Raw genomic sequence first — 22,199 nt, 5'->3', positions numbered from 1 at the left:
AATTTTTCACACACGCGTCATGGAATGAAAATAAAAAATATTTATAATTCATATTTATACCGATTTTCTACCGATTTATACCGATCTTCTATATTAATAATAATTATAAATATATAGCAATAACAAATCATTTTTGAGTAGCGGCCCACCGGGAAAGTTCCCAGTATCCCGCCGGCTCAGTCCGCCCCTGGTTCATATTGTAACCAAAAAATCTATTATAAACACAGTTACTTATTACAGATATTATAAGTTAAAATTTGGACGAAATGACATATTAAAACCAAGAATAACGATTTTAGTTATTTTGTTGTAATTTAAAAATAGTAAGTATTCACGGATTTATGAAACTTTTAGAGTATATTATTATAATTTATAGACACGATGACACTTTCAAATGTTATTATTTGGGAAAAAATGACTTTAACCTACTATATTGTAGGTACTAATGCCTAATAGTAAAATAAATTACTTTAATCTCAATATTATTTATTAGTTAACGATGTCTTTGCTCAGAATCGTTTTTCGTTTGTTCGTTTTGTATTTTAATAATTTATCCATGGATATATTATTATTACTAATAATTATAGTAGGTGTGTTTGTTCTATTTCATTAATTAATTTAATACTATACCAATAAATTATATATTAATTAATAATTTTTGAAACATTGTGTTCGAAAAAATAAAAATAAATTAATTTAATCATAACTGTTGAACTTTTAGGGACATAAAAGGTAACACATTAGTGTATGTAGTATTACACTATTTATATATAGGTATAATATGTATATACCTATACGAGTATATGAGTAGATACATTATTCATAAGTGCGCACACGTCAGGATAGGCTGCAGTTGACCATTCCGTGAATATTACTTTTATTTGTACTTGGTTATACGTCCCTAATCCCTATGATATAGAATATAGATATTAGGTGAACAATAGAAGTTAAGTATGTGACACTAAATTAATAGTTACCTACTTATAACTTATAATAACGTTGTATTTGGAAAAAAAAATTACCAGTTATTAATTAAAATTGTATCTTATGACTATTATCAGTTATAAGCTATAACATATATTTCTATAAATTAAAGCAAAACATATATAGGTATATTAAGTACCTTATATAGGTATAAGCTCCTATTAATTATAATTATTCTACGAACAGGGACTGGAAAAACGACGACGACCTTTATATCTCGCGTATTTTATACATTTCTGGTTCGGAACTAAAATATGCGCATACAGCACTTGGATAGCACATTTTTCGTGACATTAAATATTTATTTTAAGTCTTAAAAGTAAATTTAAGCCCCAAAAGAATATAAAAACAAACTTACTTTAATTATCGACTCTTTCGGCGGAATCCGTGACGTGTGTGAACTGCGACGCCCATGAGGAAACGCTCCAGATTACAAAACTTAGAATATTGTAATTTATGAAAAATAAAATTGTACGAAACGCAGTAAGTTTTTTGCTCATATTTTCTTTGCTTATTGAAATTTTAGAATTTTTAATCGACTGTGTCTTCTGCAACGACTTTGAGATTTGCCATAGATAAATAAATAAATGACATAGATATTATACTAGGTACGTCAATATGATGAATCCACGGATATAATATAATGCAACTTTTTATATCAAAGAGTTCCGTGTTAAGGAACAATTTGTTTATTGAAATTTGATATGACAATAAAACCAAAATAGTTTATAATCTTGAATTTGAATTATAATAATATGATATAGGTATTATTTAAATTATTATTTTAGTTTATCAATTTAATTATTGATTAAGGTGGTGAATAGATATCAGAAGCACAAGAATTTTTTTATAAGAGTATATTGTATTTTATGAATTATTAAATAAAAATGTGATGACTGGATTTTAGAGTTAACATAAAGCCAAATACCATAATACCAACTAGATTTCTAAAACTCTAAGTCTAAGAAAAAATTATTTAAAAAAACAAGAATAATTTCTATTTTACGTCACGCGGCCACACGGGTTGATCTAGCAACTGACTGCTACGACAACTGTGCAATTTTTTTAAGCATAATCCGTTTTGAAATCGTCCAGAAAAGAGTTTGTTTTAAGACTGTCTGTCTTGATAACAACTAATTTAATTTAAAGTGTATTGTTATATTATATTATAATGAAATTAATAATTATAGTAAAATATATAATTACAAGACATTTAATACCTATATCTATAGCCATCTAGGGTACAAACTACACTAAAAAAGGTGTAAGTATGCTAATAAAATATATGAGGTGTATAATGTATTTATGTATATAAAAATATAAAATATAAAGATTAATAACATTATATTGTTTTAAATACTTCGCGCAAACCTAAGGTGATACCCGGCGTATAGTATAACATGCAAAGTGTTGCGTATTAAACTTGGCGTGGTGAAACGAAGACGGTCTCGCGTATTTTATACATTGCGCTTTTGGGATTAAACTTATAAATTCTTCTACGTAACCCAGTTAACAGATTGTCCGTGGCAATAAATATTTAATTTAAGTCTAAAAAGTAAATGTAAAATAGTAATAATATGAAAACAAACTTACGCGTAAGCTTCGACTCTTCCGGTGAAACCTAGCTAGAGTGCCGCCGTCGCCGAAGAAACTATCTTTATCCATCTTCATCTCGCTCTGAACTGAAACTTGAAAGTATCAAAATATTTTATGAAAATAACCTGAATACCTGATCATAACGAAATGTGTGAGTTTGTGTTAAAACTTACATTATAATGTATACGGCTCATAACTGTCGGTCTATATTGATGGCTTATTACTTATTTGTTCACTGAAATTATTAAAATTGTTTATCGTCGCCGACGAATGTCGACAATTGACGATTGCCATAGATATTATAAAATATATTATTTACTATGATAAATCCATAGAACTTTATATTATACTAAGTATCTATGTATATACAGTCTATTGATAAATATTAAACCGTATGTACTTTTACAGAAAGTACTTTGTGATCACCAATGTACCTATTCTGGTTATCTATTTCAGTTATAGTTCGCATGCCAAATTTAACTATGCGAAACTGGTCCGCAAGTTTATAGACATTTTATTATTCGAATGCATTATCCCACCAGTTCCTCTAGACACAGTGTTTGAGAAGTTATATTTTTTTGGTACCCAATTAAATTACAATATGAAATATTATAAGTTACCTATGTAGGTACTTGTCCAAAACTCGACTACCGGGATTTAAATAAAAAAATGTGATTATAGGTAATCTATTGGCTATTGATCTATTATAAAATAGAAACTTAACCTACCAATAATATCACGTTTTAACAAAATCGATTTTAGTTTTTGGTGTAACTTTAAGTCAAATGATCGTAGATAGGTACATGCAATTTCCCCTGATTGTTTATAATAGCATTTTCTATACACCACCAAAATATTTTGACTTGTTTTGGCTGTTTGTGGGCATTTTCAGTTTCCATTTTTTTTAGTTTTATTTTCTATAAATGTCAATAAAGTTTTAGAAGTGGGGTCAAAAAGCATGAACATTTAATAAAAGGCTCCTGATATATTGTTACAATAACAGGTGAAATTTTTTAAAATAAATAGGCACAATTTATGAACTTTAAAATTGAAAAATGATATTTCAACTTTTATAGCTAAGGTTTGAAAATTGAAAACAAAGTTCCACGTAAATAGGTTATTCTGTGACCAAAAAATCTAAAAAAATTTTTTAGAAAAAACACAATTTTTCTTATACCTAGTTATTTTATATTTTTATGATCAAATTGGACGAAATTAGATATTTAAACAAAGAAGAACGACTTTAGTTCGTGCTATACCTATTTTAAAAATATTATTCGTGGGTAATTAAAACGACTAAAATATATTATTATATACAAATATGACAATAAACAAATAATAATAATTCAACTTAACCGTATCTATATTCATACGTTGCAGATCACAAAGATTTCTGTAAAAGAACACACAATTTATCAACTGACCATATAGGTACTGAGTATATAAGTTTAATGGATTTATCATTACACCTACCTAATATATTTTGTATCATCTATGATAATCGCCAATAATTATCGACATTCGTCGGAAACGATTAACAATTCTATGATAATTTCGGTGAACAAAAAAAATAAAATGAGCCAACAATAGACGGACAGTTTGTTAAGCAGTAGGTATATATAATATTAAAATATAAGTTTATACCACGAACTCGCCCATTTGAGTGCGTTCGGGTTATTTTCATAAAATAGATACTTTCAAGTTTCAGTTCGGAGTACTTTTTAAACTTGAATTATATATTTATTGTAACCGACAATCTTTTTACTGGATGACGTATCGTCATCTGATATGTGGTGATGGAATCACTAGAAAAAATTATGTAAATAAAAATTTAAAAAACAACAAAATACCTAGGTACTCAATTTGAAACTTCTAACGCAAAGACCATACTGTGTCATCCACTCACTTCCGTCGCAAGATACCTAGATTGCATTGCTATACACAATATGTTTTAATTTTCTGAATTATTTAGGTATCCTAGCTGGGCCCTATCTAGTTGATGTTATGAACTGTGAATTATTGCTTGTCAATGGATGGTTTTATAGAATGACACACAGAGTTTAAAATCACGATAATTATTATATGATAAAAATAAAATAAATCAAACATTTAATAATTTTAATATATTTTTCTTAATTAATCTTATAACATACATTTTATCTATGTCATTATAGATCCATCAAGCAGTGGCGTATTTACGGGGGGGGTCCATGGGGTCCCCCCCCATTGGCTCCATAAATACGTATCTAAAGTTTAATATATTTAATATAATATTTTTATATTCTGTGCAATTATAAGTTGTAACAAAAATGTTATTTTTTTACGTAATCGGGAAAAAAAATGTTATCATAAATTGTTATGCAAGGTTGACACGTCGTCTTGTCGTCTAAGACTCGCCAGTTAAAAATCCATAAGAGTATATTATCTTCGCCTGTTATCAGTTTACCTAACCTATTATTAAACTACAAATTGTTTATGCTTTAAATAGATTTCATTTGACTTACTTATTAAATTAATATTGTGGGTAGGCAAATATAATATTATGTTTATCATTTTTAGGTTTTAAAAAATGTCTGGATTCCGGCAAAAAATTTTGATTTTCCTATACAAAATAAATGTATGAAAAAAAATTAAAATTCCAATATTCATGGTTAGAAAAATATTCATGGTTGGTTTATTCAAAAAAAGATGAAGGGGCTTACTGTCGGCACTGTGTAGTGTTTTCCAAGCATGGAGGAGTTGGAAACCAATTATTGGGGCAACTTGTACTAACACCATTTTGCAATTATAAAAATGCCCTCAAAGTAATAATAACTTTTAATATTTTATTCAATTGTGATTGCATTTAATATGCTAGTATAGCTTACAGTATTGCATAGTGCACTCACATTTCTTAGTGATTATATTATTAAATTATTTATATATACATCTAATTTATAATATTATACAGGCATTTCAAGATCATGCAAAGACTTCCTACCATGCATCATCTGTTTTAAAGTCCCAGCATTTTTTAAATATTATAGATCACACACAGCCATCAATAATTGAATGCATAGATACAAATCGGTGAGTTAACTAAAATAAAATATATGAATTGGAATAAACATAAGTTTTTATATTATTTTTTAGATTGGCTCAAGTACAACAAAATAGGAAAAGATTAGTTCCTATTATTGAATGCGTTTTGTTGTGTGGAAAGGAAGAAATTCCTCTACGAGGCCATCGAGACTTTGGGAAAATAGTGATTGATGGTAATTTAAAATATATTAACTAATTTTCAAAATACTATTTACATGATTTATATTTACTCAACAGATATGAACTCTAGGGAGGGTAAATTTCGTGCTATTTTAAAGTATAGAGCGAAAGGAGATGAACATGTAAGAAACATGTTAGAAGATGGTGGTAAAAGAAATAAATATACCAGTCCTATAATCCAAAATCAAATAATTGAGGCTTGTAATAAAATTATACTTAAAAAGATAGTTGATAGAGTAAATTCATCTAAATGTTTCTCTATATTGGCCGACGAAACTACAGATGTAGCCACTAATGAACAACTATCTTTAAGTGCACGTTATGTGGATGATAATGATATTTTGCACGAAGATTTTCTTCAATTTTTTGAAATCAATAGTTTGACTGGATCAAATTTAGCTTTGTCTATATTGAATGGTGAATATAAATTGAATTATATAAATGGTAGGTGGATAATAATTTACAGATAATATACTTTAATTTTTGTTTTAAAGGTTTAAATAGCTGTGGTATTGAGTGTGACTACTTGTATGGCCAAGGCTATGATGGAGCCAGTAATATGGCAGGGAAATTTAATGGGGTCCAAGCTGTGATTAGAGCTGCACATCCAAAAGCACTTTACGTGCATTGTGCAGCACATTCATTTAATTTAGCCATATGTACATCAAGTAACATACAATCTGTTAGAAATTGCTTAGGAATAGTTGAGCGACTGTATGTGTTTTTTAACACACCTAAAAAGAAAAATGCATTGATCAATGAAATTGAAAAAAGCGACTCCATACCTAATTCAAATGCTAGGACCCTTAAAAGACAATGCGCAACAAGATGGGTTCAAAAATATGAGTCATTAAATGACTTTGTTGAGTTATTACCATTTGTAGTAAAAACACTGGAAACAATTTATTCTACGTGGGGTGTGCCATCTTCTATTGATGCTAATGTTTTATTAAAAAGTGTATTGGATTCTGAGTTTCTGGTTTCTTTATATGTTACAAAGGTACATTTTTAATTGGACATTTACATAAATATATTAATATATAGTATAAATATATATTTAAATATTTTAGATATTTTTTGCCTTTGGATTGCCTGTGTGTAAACAACTACAGAAAGAACGGATAGATTTAAAAACTACTTTAAGTACTATTGAATTATTAGTTAATACTTTAAAAGAAATGAGACAGGATGCAGAAAAAGAATTTCATATTTTATATGAGAAACTAAAAGTATGTGTATGTTAATAATGTTAATATGTATTTAACTTTTAATATTTCAATAGAATTTGGCAAATGTTATTGGCACAGAAATAACCAAAAAACGCACAACAAACAAACAAACAAATAGAGCGAATCCTCAAGTATCCTCTGTAGAAGATTATTATAGAGTGACAGTGTTTATGCCATTTATTGACAATTTTATCAACCAACTTACAACTAGATTTTTAAATCATAAATCCGTTTTTGAAGGTAATAGGTATATTGATTTATCTAGATTAATATAAAAATTGGTATTAAATATTATGTTTTGTATATTTTTATAGGGTTTGAATGTTTATTTAGTTTAACATTTACAGATGCAGAAAAAATATAATTTGAGAATTTGGTTGAGTTTTATTTACCACCAGTTGAACATGATAATGCTTATGTCGAAATTAAAATATGGAAATTAAAAATAACTAGTCAAGATGTAAACATTAAAAGTGGGTTAGAAGCACTTTTGAGCTGCCTAAAGATTGACTTTCCAAATATACATTTTTTAATTGTTTTGCACATTACCGGTGTCAACAGCAACACCTGAAAGATCTTTTTCAACCTTGAAAAGGTTGAAAACATATCTAAGATCCACAATGAACAAAGTAATCTTTTAATTATTTTGGAAAATATTTAATATCTACTATACAACAATATAACTAATTTATACTGTATTTTTAATTGTATTATTATAATATTATTTAGACGAGGCTAAATGGACTAGCTATGATGTCTATTCATCGGGACATACATCTAGATGTTGATGAAATAATTAATGAAATGTCATTAAGTCCTAGAAAATTGGATTTTGTATTATAAATGTTATTTGATATGCTTAAAAATAAATAACAAACATCAAAATGGATATATGTTAATTCATTGTAATAAATTGAATTTCTATATAATAATATAAAATATGGTAAATTTATTAAATAAAGAGTAGGTAATTGGGGCGGTGTGGGGGGCGAAGCCCCCCACGGATCTGTATTATGAAAATTGTCTGGACCCTCCCCATGACAAATTCCTAAATACGCCACTGCCATCAAGAATAGGTTTATCCACAAATTTCACGGACAAATCTTGAGATGTACCTTCAAGTTCTAATATCACTAGTGTATTGACATAATGTGATGGTCTTAAAAAAGGAGCTGGCACATAAAGTGTAACTTGAGGTCCACCAAGTGGCCAATACCGACCAAGGTTTACATTGTTTAAAAACACTACATCCTGTAAATATCGAATATTATTTATTAAATTGTAAATATGTGAATACAAGTCGACTTAACAGTATTAACTTGTAAGAACACACCTTTGTCAACTGCAATACGTATTAAACCAGTGATCAGTGATATGTTCCTTTACCGTTTGAGGACTTAGATATTAACACTGGTTTTGTAATGTATGAAACAACATTAACAGTTGATCAAAAAAATGTTGAAAATCCAGTAAACCTAACTGTGAACACGGTTAGAGATCGAGCAATAAGTTAATACCGTTAAGTCCAGTAAAAAGATTGTCGGTTACAATAAATATATAATTCAAGTTTAAAAAGTACTCCGAACTGAAACTTGAAAGTATCTATTTTATGAAAATAACCCGAACGCACTCAAATGGGCGAGTTCGTGGTATAAACTTATATTTTAATATTATATATACCTACTGCTTAACAAACTGTCCGTCTATTGTTGGCTCATTTTATTTTTTTTGTTCACCGAAATTATCATAGAATTGTTAATCGTTTCCGACGAATGTCGATAATTATTGGCGATTATCATAGATGATACAAAATATATTAGGTAGGTGTAATGATAAATCCATTAAACTTATATACTCAGTACCTATATGGTCAGTTGATAAATTGTGTGTTCTTTTACAGAAATCTTTGTGATCTGCAACGTATGAATAGATACGGTTAAGTTGAATTATTATTATTTGTTTATTGTCATATTTGTATATAATAATATATTTTAGTCGTTTTAATTACCCACGAATAATATTTTTAAAATAGGTATAGCACGAACTAAAGTCGTTCTTCTTTGTTTAAATATCTAATTTCGTCCAATTTGATCATAAAAATATAAAATAACTAGGTATAAGAAAAATTGTGTTTTTTCTAAAAAATTTTTTTAGATTTTTTGGTCACAGAATAACCTATTTACGTAGAAATTTGTTTTCAATTTTCAAACCTTAGCTATAAAAGTTGAAATATCATTTTTCAATTTTAAAGTTCATAAATTGTGCCTATTTATTTTAAAAAATTTCACCTGTTATTGTAACAATATATCAGGAGCCTTTTATTAAATGTTCATGCTTTTTGACCCCACTTCTAAAACTTTATTGACATTTATAGAAAATAAAACTAAAAAAAATGGAAACTGAAAATGCCCACAAACAGCCAAAACAAGTCAAAATATTTTGGTGGTGTATAGAAAATGCTATTATAAACAATCAGGGGAAATTGCATGTACCTATCTACGATCATTTGACTTAAAGTTACACCAAAAACTAAAATCGATTTTGTTAAAACGTGATATTATTGGTAGGTTAAGTTTCTATTTTATAATAGATCAATAGCCAATAGATTACCTATAATCACATTTTTTTATTTAAATCCCGGTAGTCGAGTTTTGGACAAGTACCTACATAGGTAACTTATAATATTTCATATTGTAATTTAATTGGGTACCAAAAAAATATAACTTCTCAAACACTGTGTCTAGAGGAACTGGTGGGATAATGCATTCGAATAATAAAATGTCTATAAACTTGCGGACCAGTTTCGCATAGTTAAATTTGGCATGCGAACTATAACTGAAATAGATAACCAGAATAGGTACATTGGTGATCACAAAGTACTTTCTGTAAAAGTACATACGGTTTAATATTTATCAATAGACTGTATATACATAGATACTTAGTATAATATAAAGTTCTATGGATTTATCATAGTAAATAATATATTTTATAATATCTATGGCAATCGTCAATTGTCGACATTCGTCGGCGACGATAAACAATTTTAATAATTTCAGTGAACAAATAAGTAATAAGCCATCAATATAGACCGACAGTTATGAGCCGTATACATTATAATGTAAGTTTTAACACAAACTCACACATTTCGTTATGATCAGGTATTCAGGTTATTTTCATAAAATATTTTGATACTTTCAAGTTTCAGTTCAGAGCGAGATGAAGATGGATAAAGATAGTTTCTTCGGCGACGGCGGCACTCTAGCTAGGTTTCACCGGAAGAGTCGAAGCTTACGCGTAAGTTTGTTTTCATATTATTACTATTTTACATTTACTTTTTAGACTTAAATTAAATATTTATTGCCACGGACAATCTGTTAACTGGGTTACGTAGAAGAATTTATAAGTTTAATCCCAAAAGCGCAATGTATAAAATACGCGAGACCGTCTTCGTTTCACCACGCCAAGTTTAATACGCAACACTTTGCATGTTATACTATACGCCGGGTATCACCTTAGGTTTGCGCGAAGTATTTAAAACAATATAATGTTATTAATCTTTATATTTTATATTTTTATATACATAAATACATTATACACCTCATATATTTTATTAGCATACTTACACCTTTTTTAGTGTAGTTTGTACCCTAGATGGCTATAGATATAGGTATTAAATGTCTTGTAATTATATATTTTACTATAATTATTAATTTCATTATAATATAATATAACAATACACTTTAAATTAAATTAGTTGTTATCAAGACAGACAGTCTTAAAACAAACTCTTTTCTGGACGATTTCAAAACGGATTATGCTTAAAAAAATTGCACAGTTGTCGTAGCAGTCAGTTGCTAGATCAACCCGTGTGGCCGCGTGACGTAAAATAGAAATTATTCTTGTTTTTTTAAATAATTTTTTCTTAGACTTAGAGTTTTAGAAATCTAGTTGGTATTATGGTATTTGGCTTTATGTTAACTCTAAAATCCAGTCATCACATTTTTATTTAATAATTCATAAAATACAATATACTCTTATAAAAAAATTCTTGTGCTTCTGATATCTATTCACCACCTTAATCAATAATTAAATTGATAAACTAAAATAATAATTTAAATAATACCTATATCATATTATTATAATTCAAATTCAAGATTATAAACTATTTTGGTTTTATTGTCATATCAAATTTCAATAAACAAATTGTTCCTTAACACGGAACTCTTTGATATAAAAAGTTGCATTATATTATATCCGTGGATTCATCATATTGACGTACCTAGTATAATATCTATGTCATTTATTTATTTATCTATGGCAAATCTCAAAGTCGTTGCAGAAGACACAGTCGATTAAAAATTCTAAAATTTCAATAAGCAAAGAAAATATGAGCAAAAAACTTACTGCGTTTCGTACAATTTTATTTTTCATAAATTACAATATTCTAAGTTTTGTAATCTGGAGCGTTTCCTCATGGGCGTCGCAGTTCACACACGTCACGGATTCCGCCGAAAGAGTCGATAATTAAAGTAAGTTTGTTTTTATATTCTTTTGGGGCTTAAATTTACTTTTAAGACTTAAAATAAATATTTAATGTCACGAAAAATGTGCTATCCAAGTGCTGTATGCGCATATTTTAGTTCCGAACCAGAAATGTATAAAATACGCGAGATATAAAGGTCGTCGTCGTTTTTCCAGTCCCTGTTCGTAGAATAATTATAATTAATAGGAGCTTATACCTATATAAGGTACTTAATATACCTATATATGTTTTGCTTTAATTTATAGAAATATATGTTATAGCTTATAACTGATAATAGTCATAAGATACAATTTTAATTAATAACTGGTAATTTTTTTTTCCAAATACAACGTTATTATAAGTTATAAGTAGGTAACTATTAATTTAGTGTCACATACTTAACTTCTATTGTTCACCTAATATCTATATTCTATATCATAGGGATTAGGGACGTATAACCAAGTACAAATAAAAGTAATATTCACGGAATGGTCAACTGCAGCCTATCCTGACGTGTGCGCACTTATGAATAATGTATCTACTCATATACTCGTATAGGTATATACATATTATACCTATATATAAATAGTGTAATACTACATACACTAATGTGTTACCTTTTATGTCCCTAAAAGTTCAACAGTTATGATTAAATTAATTTATTTTTATTTTTTCGAACACAATGTTTCAAAAATTATTAATTAATATATAATTTATTGGTATAGTATTAAATTAATTAATGAAATAGAACAAACACACCTACTATAATTATTAGTAATAATAATATATCCATGGATAAATTATTAAAATACAAAACGAACAAACGAAAAACGATTCTGAGCAAAGACATCGTTAACTAATAAATAATATTGAGATTAAAGTAATTTATTTTACTATTAGGCATTAGTACCTACAATATAGTAGGTTAAAGTCATTTTTTCCCAAATAATAACATTTGAAAGTGTCATCGTGTCTATAAATTATAATAATATACTCTAAAAGTTTCATAAATCCGTGAATACTTACTATTTTTAAATTACAACAAAATAACTAAAATCGTTATTCTTGGTTTTAATATGTCATTTCGTCCAAATTTTAACTTATAATATCTGTAATAAGTAACTGTGTTTATAATAGATTTTTTGGTTACAATATGAACCAGGGGCGGACTGAGCCGGCGGGATACTGGGAACTTTCCCGGTGGGCCGCTACTCAAAAATGATTTGTTATTGCTATATATTTATAATTATTATTAATATAGAAGATCGGTATAAATCGGTAGAAAATCGGTATAAATATGAATTATAAATATTTTTTATTTTCATTCCATGACGCGTGTGTGAAAAATTGTTTAATATATTAAGTGTTTAACATGTTAGATTTCGGTACGGCTGATTGTCCGCCCCCCTCACTCTTCAGCATCAATGCATCAGATATTATTATTTGTAATTAGGCCGCGGATTTAAATATAAACTGCATTTTCTGAATTATCTATGACATTGCTTTCCAAGCAAAGAATTCGTTTCATATATTATCAACGAATTGAAAAATTAAATTAGAACATTTATATGGGTTGAAGTCAATTTTATAAAAACTTATTAAAAAAAAATTAAATACAATTAAATAAAGGTAATTTTTTTTACTTATATTTCTATTTTTTACGTACCCATTATGTTCGATACTATAACTATTCAGTTTTCAGCTATAGAAAACAACACTTAAAATATTAAATAGCATCTGGTTGACTACTGATGTGCTATAATGAAACTCAAAATATAACGAATACACTACCTATACGTCTATCTAAATTCTATTTTATATTCGTTTAAATAGGACTTTTAATTTTTCTGGACGTTTTATTAAGCTTTGTAATATAAGTGCTTTAAATCGTATTTTTAAGGAATTTTTTCTTGTTTTTAATGCATTTAAATCCACGTCCTATTTATAACTTAACGTTATATATTATTTACGGTTGCATCCAAAAACCGCACACTTTTGATTTTGACCCTAAAAAGGTCAATAGCCAAAAACCGCACAGCTTATCGGTCATTGTATAACAAATTACCGTACATTTATAGTGGGTTAAAACCGCACACTATTTTTATTGAAAATAGTGAAAAGATAAGATTATAAGATATGTACAATTCAATAATCAAGTCTTTAGTTGTCACTCGTTATTAGTCGATCTCGAGTCGGTTAGTGTACCTACTACGTCTATAGGTATAGTGTTAAAACGTTAATATTTTTAATTATTTTATTATGGATTTTAAAATTATTGAAAGTAATGAAGGGGGCAAGTGCTTATTACTTGACGATTTTAAATACAGAAAATTTAGAGTCAATATTAGTGGAAATGTGGTTTAGCGGTGTTATATTAAAAATTGTACATCCACGGTTACAACATGCAGTCGATTCAAGAATATACTAAAAATTAATGTGTTTACATTTTGGGAAGAATTTTTACGTTACGGAGATCGTATAAAGTTTTTAAAAAACGTAGGCAGTCGGTTTCAGCTAATCAAACTTTGAAATTTTTATTTTTTTTTCAAATTAATATTTAAAATTGTTGAATATACCTATACATTTTTAGTTTTACATTTTTTTTAAATTAATATTTTAAATTATTGAATATATACATTTTTAAGTTGATATTTTTTTCAAATAAATATTTTAAATTTTTAAATATATACAACTGTGCGGTTTTTGGATACGAAAATTTTTAAAATTGTGCGGATTTAACCTATTAATTGTGTGCGGTTTTAACCTACCAAAAGTGTGCGGTTTTGTCCTGTATTTTATCATAAGTGTGCGGTTTTTGGAGTCAACGGTATTCACCAATCGATTAGTGTACACAAAAAAAAATATATTATTATTGATGGGTTAATAGGTTGATAACTATTATGTAGGTAGGTACAGTTTTGTATGTTAAATGTAACGTTCTTAATTCAAAAAGTAGCTAAATGAGTCAAATGATTTTGTCATGGGGGGGGGGGGAGGAGGATATGGCTGATTTTTCAACATGCACAATTATTTAAAGTGTTCATAACCTCCTATGCTATACTCTAAGGAGAAGTGATACGATTTCGTAAGAGAGGGGGTGAGGGAAGGGGGCGTTAAAATGTTTAAAAAAAACACGAATTTATTTAGTTATTTTGTTATTTAGGTAATACATATTAATTAATAGATATTTCTTAATTTTTTTTTTTTATTATTTTATTTAATTACTATTTTATATCAATAGAATTTGTTAATTAACCAAGTAATAAATAAATGGTTACCAAGTAAAAAAACCGTTATCTATATAATTGTAAATTTGAATTCAATTTACCGCATAGAAACTGTAATACTCACATATTTCGTTCCATTCTGGTTATTAAGCTAGGTGCCTATTTTTATAAATGTCATTAATCTCAATACTTCCAGACTGAACTTTTGGATCGGAGATATGCATTTTCCTTGGCGGAGATGCACAGCTCTGACACTAGACAATATTATACACTCGAAGGTAACGCGTTTCGCCGGAAGAATAAATAATTACGTAAGTTTTGTCCTTCTACTCTGTTGACTTAATGTAAATATTTATTGTCAGACAAACTTATATACTCGCTAAGCGTAGAGTAGTTTTTAAAATCCAGTTGTTATAGGTGTACAAAAATTAAGATATTATGAAAAATACCTTAAATTATAACACTTTGCCTACAACTGTTAATTTATTGTTATAGTAGAATAATTTTTAAAATTTGAAATCAATGATTAGGCAATGCTTTTATAAGTAGGAAGGTAGGTTTTTATACCTACCTAATAAAATAAGAAAATACATAATGATTAATGTTATTTAATATGATTTGTAAGTACATAGCAGATTATACCTACCACTTAGTGACGATTATTTTTGTCTTATACGTTCTTCGTAATTCCGTTCCGTCACGATAGTTTTAGTTTTCGTTAAATGTGAAACATACATTTTCTACGCATACGGGATACGGGCATTAAACATTTGGGTTTTAAGAGAACACCTCAAACGTACGTTTTATTTTGGGGGTTGTACGGGATATACCTATAGGAAATTTTCTTCAAATTTTCACATTTCACTATTTGATATTGTGATATTATTTGTACCTAGGTTAAGTTTCTGTTTTATAATCGATCGATAGGGGTTACCTAGGTATATCACATTCTTTAATTTAAATTCTGGTAGTCGAGTATTGGACAAGTACCTACGTAACTTATAATTCGTATCGTAATTTAATTACTAAAGTAATATAATTTGAAATATAATTAAAATTTTTTGGCATGCGACCAACAACTGGGGGCTTGTTCTGGAAAATTTAAATGGTCTAATAAGGTTCATCTCATTATTTGAATTAAATTAATTTTCAAGCGATTGTTGTGTTCATCAATTTTTTAATTTATTTCATTCAACACACTCGTCTCAGTTTTCTAGTACCTCTAGATTTCTCACAAAATTCATATCGATCATCTCACAGCTTTCATATTCAAAACCAAAAAATATGTATTTTTATCTTATTTCAATCTTTTTCATCGAACACCAGAATATATTACAGATCATAAAGATACTAGTATTGTATACTAGATAAGTTTCAATTAGCGAGATGTAGAGAGAGATGGAGACGGATGAAGATAGCTGTTTCTTCGACGACAGCGTGTGCTGCAGTACAGCTAGGTTTCACTGAAAGAGTCGATGTTTATGCGTAAGTTTATTTTCATATTATTTTGGTGCTTACATTTACTTACTTTTTAGACTTGAATTACATTTTTATTGTCACGGAAAATCTGTTAACTCAGTAACGTAGAAGCATATACGTTTACTACTACCTACCAAAGGCGCAATGTATAATAATAATAATAATAATAATAAATTATACGCCAGTCCGAACAATCCAAACGCTGTCTTACTCGTAGTCGAGTTCTAGTTGATAAACTAGAACTTGTGAATAAATGTAATTTTGTTAGGTATAAAATAAAACTAATAAATCCTTGAATACAACATTTAAAAATACAAACTCTGTGTAATAAAAATTAATATTAGGTATTTATTGGTAGGTTTATATAATATCTGTAGACTGTAACGCATAGGTCATTATAATATTGTAGAACATTTTACTGCATAAGATGCGTGTTATTTCAGAAATGGTATTCGTCAGTGAACATTTTCAAACTGGGAATAATATATCATAAGCAGATTGAAATGTGTGAACGTTTCAGTGTTTCGAAGACTAAGTTTCGTAGCAGATTTTGATTCCGTCACGGGGTATGTATTTTCTTATTTCTCAGTAGGTTTTTTTTTATTATTGTTAATTGATCAAAGGATGTATTGCCCGAAATTTTTCAATATTTGTATTGTAACTATACTGGTATAACACTATTCGGGCTATCAATAAAGTCGTGTTAAAAATTAGAAAATTGGCGAGGTATGTTATTTTTTTAAGTAATTCTTTCGAGTAGGGAATTCGCTCAATGATATTTAAATATTTTCACCGATAATCAAGTACGATGACTTGTAGGTAACTAGAGACTGAGTGAATAGGAATTAGGAAGTGTGTGATATGGCGAAGATAAGGAAATGGGTCAACAGGATTTCAGAATGTTTGGTGTATAAAAGGGAAAGATGAAAAAGAAATGTAAGGTTAGGGTAGGTAAGTGGAGTGAGGGTAGCAGATATGAGAATAATAAGTAAGGTGTTAAGGTACAAAAGAGGATAGAATAAGAAATTAATTAATTAAGGGTAGTGTACATATTGTAGTGAAAACAAGAGAGAATAGGTTTAGGTGGTTCGGTCACTGTATGATAAGAGATAGTGAGAGTGGCTATAGAAGTTAATTTAGGGGAGAAATGATGGACGAGAAGACTGAAGAAGAGATGGATAGACAGAATACCGATCATATGGAGGTGTGGAATGAGAGTGGCTGAACCTGTATATAGCTGTGACAGACGGGGGAAGAAAAAGTGTAAAGGTAGAATAGTTATGTTAACAATGCCGAATACGTAGGAAAAGATCTTGAATTGCAAAGACCTATTGACTCTTTGGCTTCAACTAACCATAGGTTTACCTAACTAACCTTCTTATGACTCATTAGGACACTTTGAATAAAAAGATCCTGAGTTGCAGGTTGCCGAACTTAAGTGTTTGATTATCAAGTTGATCCTTTGATTGTTGACACCATGGATAGTCCGCGCCTATGTTAAATACATTGCAGGCCGCGTTCCCGGAGGGGAAGGCAATTGAGGCTCCTTTATATTGATAGTAGATACTCGATATAGGTATACTTTATTTGGCCTCAATTGTTCCCCTCGAAGACCGCTGATAAGACCATTATGTCCTATCCATATCTTTATTATCTATGATGGAGCCATACCCAGCTCACTCGTGTAAACTTGTTGCTGGTTGGGATGTCAGCGCACTATTTGTTTTCCATCTTTGACCCACGCGTAGCATACCAAATGTACGATTAAGAAAACACTAAAATGATTGTGCGTGGGTCAGAGAGAGAAATAAATGGTGCGCTAAAAATCTGACATCCTCTTAAGTGTTATCAAGTTGAAGAAGCAGTTGATTGTTGACAATTTGACATTTAACATTAATTGTGGTAGGTATTATGATTGGACAAAAGTAATTAGCAGGGCTGTGAATTTAATGCAATGAAAAAGTGTTAAATATTTGCCTGCATGTATGCACTAAAAACAGGCAAATATATGCATTGAAATATTCAAAAGTATGCACTTAAAATTCAAAAAAATACTGAAAGAAAACGTTTTTATTAACATTTTTTTAAATTAATAAATAATAATTCAAATTGGTTTACTCAAAAAATTCTTTATTTACACACTTGGTAGGTAGGTATGTAGGTAGGTAACGGATGAACCGAAAATATAAAAACATTTTAAGAAAATAAACATAAATACGAAGAAATCATGAAAACATACAATTATATTAACTAACCAGAAAAAAAGCATATTGGTAACGGTGTTGTAATAATAGGGATCTCCCCAAAAAAATACGTACTAATAGTTCAAACAAATCATAAAAGCCAACTGTAATAAATATTAATTTATGAAAAAGTATATTAAAAAGCATTATTATTATAAATGAAACAAAACTATCAACTATAGACCGTGAAATAATATTGGTATTTCTATATTTTTAGCTCCATAATTTCTGTTAAGATAGTAGGAAAATGTATTAAGTACCGTAAAAGTGCTAAATTTGAGTTATTACTTAAAATATTATATTCATAACAAATTATAATAGAAGGTTAGGTACTGTTATTCCACATACTTATTATAGTTTAATTTAACTACAACATTCTAGTAGAGTCTGATAAAATTTGGTTCCACGACTTTGATCATACAAACTTTAAATACTAAACTATATGGGTCTGAAATTTAGTTTATATAGATCTAAATAATCCAAAACATATATTGCTTCAAAATATAAAAATAAAGTGTCTTGTATTGTAGTAGGTAGGTAACTATCAAAAAAAAAAAAACTAAAAAAAATCATACTTGAAATCTATGTATAATATACGTATATTGTAATAAATGTTCAAATGTTTACTATAGTACATTATAAAAAATTAACTTAAGTTCAATATAATATAATTATAACAGGTGTTCAAATAAACATTTCATACCACAAATTTTGTTAATTCACACAGTCTCTCTTCAATTTTAAATTTTTCTTCAAATCATCTACAAAATATAAATGTTTAGTAAATTGGAAGACTTGATTAAGTATTTAATCATTTATCTAAAAGAGATGTGCCGGGTCGCCACATTACTATATCGAGGGGCCATGGTGCAAGTGTCGTCCATAAATATCATAACATATATTATATTAGAAATACAAACTTAATATTTCACTAACAGTAGGTAAATATTATAAAAAAATATTACGAAATGTACTATACTCATATTATATTATGATTGTATTAGTTACAAACTCTTGAATTAAGAGTTATGTTTGAAGATTTAATTAATTTCCTAAACGGAAATGCCTCAAGATTGCCTCAGTAGGTTGAGGGACCGTTGTTAAAGTGCCGTCCACCAATAAAGTACCGGGAAAAAAAACGATTAATTCAAATATAGAAGGTAGGTACTTATATCATATACTTTTATCAAAGTATGATTGTGTTAGTCTCAGTCTTGTGTAAATGTTATTGTCTTATGTTTTCCCAATCTAATTATACAAAATACTGAAAATTAATGAAATCACAAATATTAGTACAATAGAGAGACTGTGCATTGATTTACAAATTTGTCTTAAATTTACTTTTTGCATAGAGAATATGAAGGTGGGCTGGGCTCTTAATATCAGAGTATGGGGGACAGGTCTGGGATTTCATATTATGAATTGAAATATTTGTGGACACTGGACGACCAAAAGGACCATCCTCCATAGCATGTTTCAATAAGTCCAAAATAAAATGAATTGAATACGTTATAAAGTTGCTCCCATGCTCGACATTATCCTGGTATTTTTTAAAAAACATGAAGCTAAAAAAAATCATTAAAAATGCTGTGTAAAAAAAACCTTTCGTGTGTATGCGTTGTCTCCAAGTGTGTGTTGTGATAGGATAGATGTTGATAAATCATTAATAGAGATTCGTTGATCGCTTTTATGTGCTTCAAATTGTTTACACGAGTGAGCTGGGTATGGTATAGATAATAAAGATATAACATAATGTATAGGACATAATAGTCTTATCAGCGGTCTGATCTTCGAGGGGAACAATTGAGGCCAAATCGAGTATCGAGTATCGAATATCAATATAAAGGACCCTCAATTGCCTTCCCCTCCAATAGAAGTCGGCCTTAAATGTATTTAAAATAAGCGTGGACTATCCATATCCTTATAATCTATGGGCTTCATCCATAGCATGGATTAAGGTGTCAACAATCAAAGGAACAACTTGATAATCAAACACTTAAGTTCGGCAACCGGCAACTCAGGATCTTTTTATTCAAAGTGTCCTAATGAGTGATAAGAAGGCTAGTTTGGTAAACCTAAGGTTAGTTGAAGCTATGGTGCGATGATAGACGACTACAATCACTGGTCGTGAGCTTTGCGATGATCTTTTCCTACTTACTATAATGGTATTCGATATTGTAAACATAACAATGAAAGAAAATATTTAAATATTATTAATTTGGTTATGTTAGGTTAGGTTAGGATAGGACAGTAAATTAGACGTTAACTAATTATCATAGTTTTTAACACGGTCTTAAAGACTGTCAGCTAGAGTTATACCAGTATAGTTATTAAAAACTAAAATACAGCCAACATTAAATATAATGATTTTCTTAACACAATAAATTATAAAAGTATTTTAAAATATAACAAAATATAATTTTATTAGGATTTTATAAGGTTTTAAATACTTATGAGCTTTTGTAAATAGAAAATGTATAAAATCAATAGTTTTAATTTAATATATAGTTTTGTGTTTTAATATCCTACTGTCAAAGAATTCTCAGGGTTTTCTTTCCACATTTTTTACATTGTACTAAATCTAATTTTTTTCCGCACATATTTACAAAGACTAAAACAGATATCTGACTATGTTTTTATTTGCATTTAGACTTTATAGTTTGTAATTTAATATTGACTGTAGACCCAGCCAAACACAATATTATTTTAAATTAAACATTATTTTATGTCCTTCATAAATTACAATCTAATAGTAGAGTCCGTGCAGGACCGTTTTCTCATTTAATTTTTTTGCGTCCTTCATAAATTACATTCGTTTTCATACATTTTCTTATACATATATTACGATGATACACCTCTGATCATAATAACTGTTCGTATTATTATAATGTAAACAATACCTAGTTTTTGGATTGTAGTTAATATGTATTGCAGTATTTAGCTTCCAGCGTATTCTTTTGTTTAGTGTTATTTCACACAGATTTCTCAAACAATTTTTTTTTCAATTCATTGAATTCTAGTAGATTTTTTTGTATAAATATTTTTCAGGATTAACATTTAAGTTTGAACTTTGTAATGTGTATTCTTACAGTAAAATTTTTTCCACATTTTTTTTTTTTGTTTTCTAAAATTCATTTGCCTGCGGGCGCCAACACCTCCCTTCAATTTTTTTTTTTATGATATTAACTCTAGCCAAATCTTTTAAACATTGACAATCTGGTACCCTTTCAATAATTCTTAAATGCATTTGCCTTCAGGTTAAAACTGCTTCCTTAAATTTTTTTTTTTGGTTATGTAACTAGTTGAATATTTTGTATTGACTTTAAAATTGATAACTTGGTGGTGCCCCATGAATAATCATTCTTTTATGAACTAAATATTTTGAATAGTTTTTCCTAAATTTTATTCCTAATTTTATTTTTGTTTTCTAAAATCTATTTGCCTGCGGGCGCCAACAACTCCCTTCAATTTTTTTTTTATGATTTTCACTCTAGCCAAATTTTTTAAACATTGACAATTTGATACCCTTTGAATAATTCTTTAATGAACTAAATATTTTGAATAGTTTTTTCTAAATTTTTTTCTAAATTTTTTTTTTGTTTTCTAAAATCTATATGCCTGCGGGCGCCAACACCACCCTTCAATTTTTTTTTATGAT

General features: G+C 28.5%; 1 protein-coding gene across 1 annotated transcript; it reads left to right on the top strand.

Moving 5' to 3' along the window:
* The first annotated feature begins 5,217 nt into the window (after nucleotides 1–5,217).
* LOC132949112 (zinc finger MYM-type protein 1-like) lies at nucleotides 5,218–6,853 on the top strand. Its single transcript, XM_061019894.1, has 5 exons — nucleotides 5,218–5,384; nucleotides 5,531–5,649; nucleotides 5,713–5,834; nucleotides 5,899–6,258; nucleotides 6,336–6,853. The coding sequence occupies exons 4-5, from the start codon at nucleotides 5,901–5,903 to the stop codon at nucleotides 6,851–6,853; spliced, it is 876 nt and encodes a 291-aa protein (XP_060875877.1). The 5' UTR covers nucleotides 5,218–5,384; nucleotides 5,531–5,649; nucleotides 5,713–5,834; nucleotides 5,899–5,900.
* Nucleotides 6,854–22,199: the final 15,346 nt, after the last annotated feature.

This window comes from Metopolophium dirhodum, chromosome 7 (assembly GCF_019925205.1).
Source record: "Metopolophium dirhodum isolate CAU chromosome 7, ASM1992520v1, whole genome shotgun sequence".
Classification (NCBI taxonomy): Eukaryota; Metazoa; Arthropoda; class Insecta; order Hemiptera; family Aphididae; genus Metopolophium; species Metopolophium dirhodum.
Note: the sequence above shows the minus strand (reverse complement) of the source record. Positions and strands in the feature narration are given on the sequence as shown.